Here is a 7,199-nt window from a genome sequence, read left to right as displayed (position 1 = left end):
ATCCGCTGAAGTTATAAATTAGTAAAATTGAGTGACTTCATATTTCTTGGAATACAATTCCTGGTACCTGTATTCACTGTATTTTTAATTTCCTATTGACTAGTAACACACCAAACAATAAAAAAAAGGGTATGGTGTGTTGGTTCAATCCAACATTACCGTAACCCGCTCGACTCGTCATACCCAACCCCCCCCCCCCCCCCTTATCCTGGTTCCAAAATAAATTTGCTTGCTAAAATATGAGACGACAAGCCACCCATACCATGGTTGACTGATGGGAGCGATCTATAGATAGTATGCAGATGACGTCACTCAGGCCTTTGTTATTGTTTTTGCCATCCGCGTTTGTGAGTTGTTCTCACTAAACTGTATTAACCAGACTATGAAAGCTCATGGTTACACAGAGTTTGTGTGTTGGTCCATTATACTTCCGGATGGCAATGTTATGAACTCCTTGGCCAAGCGCATTCTATCTATATTCATGGTCTTCAGAAATGTAGACACGCTGCTTTGTTTATGAAAGTTGTAAGCATACACATGTGTCAAGCTGAACAAAATGACCAATCGTGATGTTAGATATTTCAAAAATTGTGAACACTTTTCACTATGTAGGTCACTTTGAGCACATTTTCAATGTGACAATGACCTCGAACACATGGAGAGGGAATATAGATCATGCCCATTAGATTGATCCTTAATTCATTTTTAACACCATTCTACTTCTTGCATGACAGTCAGATGTGTAGTTCACAACATAGAGTTTGTGCTTTGCGATTCTATGTCACCTTGTAACCCACTGCGTCAATCCAGATCCCGATAACTTTGCTGGCCTCGCAAAGGGACTGAGATCGATCCCGGGTGTAGTCCCCCCCCCCCCCCCCCCAACAACCTCTCCTAGTCCACCCATCAGTGATGGGATAGCTGGGTCTGTTAGATCTGATGGAAAGTACTTTGGTGTTCTATCCAAAGGGTATTAAGCAATCGCTATTGTCCGTTTCACGTTGTGGAAAACGGGAAAAACTCCGGCTTCATGAGTCTCATGGATCTGAAGGGATGCGTTGGCTTGGCTCGGCGTCCAATCTGGTCTTATGTCGGGTTGAAACAGATGATAATACACTTCAACAGTTGTAACGTCACTTCCTTCCTAATGACGCATGGTAACTTAGTAACACTGGCTCTAAACTATCGGAACAATGGCGGACGCCCGTATGAAATATTTCTCCAGCGAGCATAGAGGGGAAAAAAATCCATAAATTTGATCATGTTTTGACTTTTACACATTCTAATCACAAAGGCATCTGAACAGTTCTAGCCAGCATGAAAAATAAAAAGTAATGATTTTCTTTGTTTAGAACCAAGATGGCCGCCGTTGCCGGGCGGCGTGACATCAGACTATTGAATCGTATTATGAATCTAAAGTAATTAATTCTCCTAAAATAATTATTTCGAACCGAATTGTCTCATTCTTTTTATTGCAATATATAATAATATGGGCTATTCAATACTCAGCAAATAGACAATCCTTAAACAATACCGTTTTGAGGCGATGGGTCACATATGGAATGGACGTGATTAAAATCCGTCTTTTCAACTGTTAATAAGAAAATTGATTTTTTGTCATTTTGACCAGAAAGCTTGTACTTCAATTATCGATCGATTAAAATCCCCCTCTCCAAATAAAAACATCTCAAATATGATCATTCTTTGAAAACGCATTGTATATAGATAGTTCGAAGATGACGTCACTCAGGTCTTTGTTATTGTTTTTTGCCATCCGCGTTTTTGAGTAATGCTCACTGAACTGTATTAACCTGATTATAAACGTTCATGGATACACACAGTTTTGTGTGTTGTTCCGTTATACTTCCGGATGGCAATGTTATGAGCTTCTTTGCCAAGCGCATACTATCTATATAGTGATATTTTTTTAAAAGTGGGGAACGAACAAGAATAAGAAGTAGAAGAAGAAGAAGAAGAAGAAGAAGAAGAAGAAGAAGAAGAAGAAGAAGAAGAAGAAGAAGAAGAAGAAGAAGAAGAAGAAGAAGAAGAAGAAGAAGAAGAAGAAGAAGAAGAAGAAGAAGAAGAAGAAGAAGAAGAAGAAGAAGAAGAAGAAGAAGAAGAAGAAGACAGATGAGTAGGAGAAGTAAGAGGAGGAGGAGGAGGAGGAGGAGGTGAAGAAGGAGGGGAAAGAGGAAAAGGAGGAGGAGGCAGAGGAGGAGAACAAGAAATAAAACTTGTTGTTCAATACTTTTCTTCCATGCAGGTCTATATCATTGTATTTCAACCACAGAAGAATGTCCGAAAGTTGACCATGAATTCAACAAGTTACAAGATGGCGCCAACCTTCTCCAGTATCACCACCACGACCACAGGAAATAACCACAACAATGGTAATTATTTCATTAATAAATAACAATAATAAAATTCCCTTTATTCATCCCCAAGAGGACATTTGTATTTAGGGTCTATTCCAAGAGAAGACTGGAATAACCCAGGCGTCAGCCGCAATGTAGCGTCCAAATTGAGCTTGGGGAGGTGACTTGCCACTCAGTGCAGCGGCGGGTGATCGAACTCGGTACCTTTCGGGTATGATGCAAAGACCGTACCACTGAGCTTTTCAAAGTGATACAACCAAACTAGTTGATTATTTGTCCACATTTCATTGCTTTCATAATTATTCTCGCTATTCTTTTCGTGTTTTCCAGTTTTTGGAATGAGCTAGGGCGAGGTGACTTGCTCAAGGCCACACAAGGCACTGGCGGGTGATTGAACTCGGAACCTTTCGGATAGGAAGCAAATACTGTACCACTGAACCACGCTTGGGGGTCCCGATAGCTCATCAGTTGGTATAGCACTCGCTTCTAACTCAAAGTCACCGAGATCGCAGTCGAGATTTTTTTTTTAAATCTGACTCCCCTGATTCTTCTTCTTCTTCTAGGTTCCATGCCTGGTCCAGGCTTCGGATACTGCATGAATTATCTCTCTCCATTCCTCCCTGTCTCTTGCCTTTTCAAACAGCTCTTGGATTGTTAGGCTGGTGAAGCCCTTCAGTTGGTCTATGAGTGTTTTTCTTTGTCTCCCCCGGGCGCGTTTACCAGGTATTTTTCCACAACTTGCCAGGTATTCATTCTTATCTTTCCTTACTATGTGTCCGAAAAAGGATAGTTGTCGATCCACTATTAAGGGCATTAGTTTCCTTTGTTGGTATGTTTGTTTTAGCACTTCTTCGTTCGTTTTGTGTGCAGTATACGATATTCTCTGCATCCTTCTCAAGCACCACATTTCAAAAGCTTCAATGTTCTTTTGTGTTTCTGCATTTGTAGTCCAGCTTTCGCATCCGTATAACAAGATTGGCCACACGTAGCACTTCAAGACTCGGAATCTAATCCCGAACGACATCTGTTTGTTTTTCAAAATGTTTCCCAGGTCCATGAAGGCCTGTTTGGCTTGAGTTATTCTTGCTCGTATGTCTCGGTTACATCTTCCATCTGTTCTCCCCTGATTACGCAGCTGTGATAGTGTGTAGCTGGGTCTGTGAGATAAAGCGAAAACTACTTTATGAATAACAATCAAAAGGGTGCTGAGCAATTGGTATTATGACTTTAACGCTATAGAAACCGGGATATATTCCGGCCCCATTGGACCAAGTGGCACCAAAGAACTAGCACAACATAGCAATTATTCAAGTCTAACAACGGTGAGGCCTGTCAGTTTAATAATATGATTATCTTTGTACATACAAAGGCAGCAACCAACCAGCACTTTTATCATTCAGATTTCTTTTGTAAATCACAAAATTGAAAGAAAAAAGTTTTGTTATAGCTATAACAACGTGACACTGTGTTGTAGAGTTCATTTTGCTGATCAATATTATGCATAGAATGTATTTGTTGCTTTTCTGTTTGACTGTGAAAAAAAATGTATGCAATTACCACTTCTATGAAATTCCCTTTACCCATCATCACGATAAGTTTTTGTTTAGGGTTTATTTTAAGAAAAGACGGAGATAACCAAGGCGTAAGCCGCAATGAAGTGCCTCAAAGTGAAGAACAAAAATTACGTTTCTTAGCTGGTTTGGAACTGGGTTTCCTCTTGTACTCGGCCTTCGCGCATCCCCCTTTCCAATGAACGGGTTGAAGTATCTATTCAACAACATTAAAGTTACAAATTAAGGGGTAGGGACTGTTGTAAGATAATTATCTGAAATGGTAAGTAGGAAACAGCGTCAAAGCAGATAGAAAAGTACAAGAATCAGCCTGCTAGAATGTGACACCTTTTCAGATTTTCGTGCGGCTATGTGGTCTTGTGGTATGACACTCGCTTTCGGATCGGAAGGTCCTGGGTTCGAGCCTCGCGCTCGGCGTATAATTGAGTCCTTGGAAAAGGCTCTTTACTCACATTCTCTCACCGTACTCAGGTGTCCTACATGTCAAATGTTGCTGTTGACCAGGGACCCCTTTTAAAGCGCTTTAAGCACATTCAGTGGATATTGCGCTATATACAGCTCAATTTAAAATAATAAATTTTAAACTACAAATTGTACACTCTGCTGTGTTCTACACTGGAAGCAAAAGGAAGTGAATTTTAGCGTATTTATGGGGTTACAGCTTGCGCAGAAACGGAATCAGGGGAGTAATCGAGTAAAATCTGTAAATTGGAAACTTTCTAACGAATTATTTCCCTTAGGGTAGTTAACAGTTTGTGAGAATTTAGAGGGGTTTGATATTATGTCTTAGTGCCAAATAAACAAGCTCAATATTTTTCTCTTTGATACAATGCGACTAACCTCACCTGACCTCTGATTTATTAAGTCAATAAACAGTTGTTATGTATTTATAAACTCGCATTGAATAATATATCATTCTAATATTTAAGAGCATCCGTTGATTGCATTTTCGTGGATTTATAATGCTCAATGAGTTTCGCATTTAATAGTTTTAACACAGCAGGCGATATATAACCGAATTTCCTTTTTATACAGTACAAATGGCCCGTGAACCGTCCCTCTTTATTTGGAATGTTGCAATATCTCTGAATGCCTTGCTAACATTAATCGAGGCCAGTAGGGTTATGTTTTCGAAGAGCTTTATCCCAAGGAACTATAATATTGGGGCCAGAATTTTTATTCAGATTTATGCCATCCGCCCCTGATCAGAGGCGTGGTTATTTTCCCTTCTACTTGTAGTGTATTAACCCTCTCCTTACCAACCATAGGAAAATCGTCACATTTGTTACGATCAAACCAGCACTTTTATCATTCACATTTTTATTTTGTAAATCACAAAATTGAAAGAAAAATGTTTCGTTATAGCTATAACAACGTGACACTGTGTTGTAGAGTTCATTTTGCTGATCAATAGTATGCATAGAATGTATTTGTTGCTTTTTTGTTTGAGTAAGAAAAATATATTTTTGTTTAGGATGGGTGAGAAGTTTTGGAGAAAATCTGAAAATGGCTGGTAAGGAAAGGGTTAAAGATATCTTTCATGTAAAGAAATGATAAATTTTGTCGATTTTGGTGTCATCTATTCACAAAATATTGTGAGCTGAAATTGAAAGTAAAATGTGTGTATATCAAAATAATTTATTTCCCTTCTTCCTCTTCCTCTACCTCCTCCAGCCTCATCATCAGAACATTACAGACTGAATGTCCACCAGCCACAAGATCACCATCCTCCACATCATCACCTACATGGCCAAAATACTGGATTGCTGAGACCAGGGAATATCACAGAAACTGAGACTGACAGAGATAGCCTGGCTTCATTATAAGTTTGGCTGACGATGAATAACAGGTCACGTGATATCGATGGCTCGTCGTTTTTGGTTGTTTTTTTTTCAAATGAGAAAGAGAAGAGTCTTTAAAAAGAAATAATGCATTTCTATATCTGCTAGGCGGGTGACAGATGCGGTGTTCTCCAGGAGGACTGATGATACAGATATAGCTGGTGTGACGTAGTCATCAATGTCTTCAACAGATCTGGCACTTAGTGACTCATCAAAAAGAGAGAAAGTCTGCACTCACTTGCAGCTTATATTATTACAATTCAATGGTGATCGTGACGCTTAAAAATTCCCACCATAATATCAAATCAACGATTTGATGACAACAACATCATTATTTCACTTGCCTCTATGATTTAAAACATAATATCATTATAAAGACAAGCCACCATTATTAATACTGTAATTATTCATAATCTTCAAAGAGGCGGCACCAAAAAGGGAGATACTACACTGACTAATTACAGCACCATCACCAGTAGAACTCATAAGGATCGTTCTATTATTTAATTATTCTGTGATGTTCTATCACATTCGAAAAAAAATTATAACATCGCCGAACAGACTTCATGTCCCGTCCTAAATGTTAAATGTTGCTGTTGACCAGGGACCCCTTGTAAAGAGCTTTGAGCACATTTAGTGGTTATTGCACTATATAAAAGCGCAAAAAAAGCTCCATTCATCACGGTCCTAGAGTCAGTGGTGACAATGTTGTGAACAAAAAATATAAATGATAAACAATCAAATAATCTGTATGGCTCATTTCACGACTGCAACTTTAATTAAAATTTACAAAAGAATGTCTAGAAAGTTTTAATTCTCTCACTAAAATGATTTTACACTTTGGCCACAAAACATTTACTTTCTATTGTAATGAATACTTAACTTTTCACCCAAAAAAAATCAAATCAAATCAAAGACATCAACGATGTTTTGAGTTTTGAAATGTTTTGACTAGTTAAGTGTGACTACAAAAATATTAGATGTTTTCTTGCCACAGTGGAAAAAAAAAACAAATGTTTTGTCAGGGTAGGTCTTGCTTGAAGCTACTTACTCATTTACAATCATAGATTTACGTCCTTAAGAATCAAACTCTTGTTTACTTACTCGAATATTTACGTAATACTCGGTATTCCATTTATCTTATTAATTAACTATGTATGTGTCTGTGTGTGTGTGTGTGAGAGAGAGAGAGAGAGAGAGAGAGAGAGAGAGAGAGAGAGAGAGAGAGAGAGAGAGAGAGAAAGGAAGAGAAAGACAGACAGAAAAAGAAGAGGAAATAGACTCTTTATATATGATTTTACCTCTCGCGGAATTCGAAAAGGGAATATCTTCAATATTTGTACACATTTAATACATTTAGTGCAGCATTCAAAATCGTAAAAATATTTCCTATTGGAATAAAATTTAAAAAC

The 7,199-nt window shown here is 38.3% G+C and overlaps 1 protein-coding gene across 6 annotated transcripts in view; it reads left to right on the top strand.

Annotated features, from left to right (window-relative positions):
- LOC144975348 (metabotropic glutamate receptor-like) overlaps window positions 1-6,581 on the top strand; it is a 245,421-nt gene extending 238,840 nt beyond the window's left edge. For 5 of the 6 annotated variants that reach the window (XM_078919347.1, XM_078919342.1, XM_078919343.1 and 2 more), the window contains 2 exons: window positions 2,264-2,390; window positions 5,621-6,581. In XM_078919347.1, the coding sequence (XP_078775473.1) occupies window positions 2,264-2,390; window positions 5,621-5,772 (279 nt within the window). In that variant the 3' untranslated portion in view covers window positions 5,773-6,581. The remainder of the gene's footprint in view (window positions 1-2,263; window positions 2,391-5,620) is intronic. The other variant, XM_078919341.1, reaches the window with a different exon arrangement.
- The last annotated feature ends 618 nt before the right edge of the window (window positions 6,582-7,199 follow it).

The sequence above is a fragment of the Berghia stephanieae genome, chromosome 6, assembly GCF_034508935.2.
Source record: "Berghia stephanieae isolate SIO BIC M18660-M18661 chromosome 6, UCSD_Bste_1.3, whole genome shotgun sequence".
Classification (NCBI taxonomy): Eukaryota; Metazoa; Mollusca; class Gastropoda; order Nudibranchia; family Aeolidiidae; genus Berghia; species Berghia stephanieae.
Note: the sequence above shows the minus strand (reverse complement) of the source record. Positions and strands in the feature narration are given on the sequence as shown.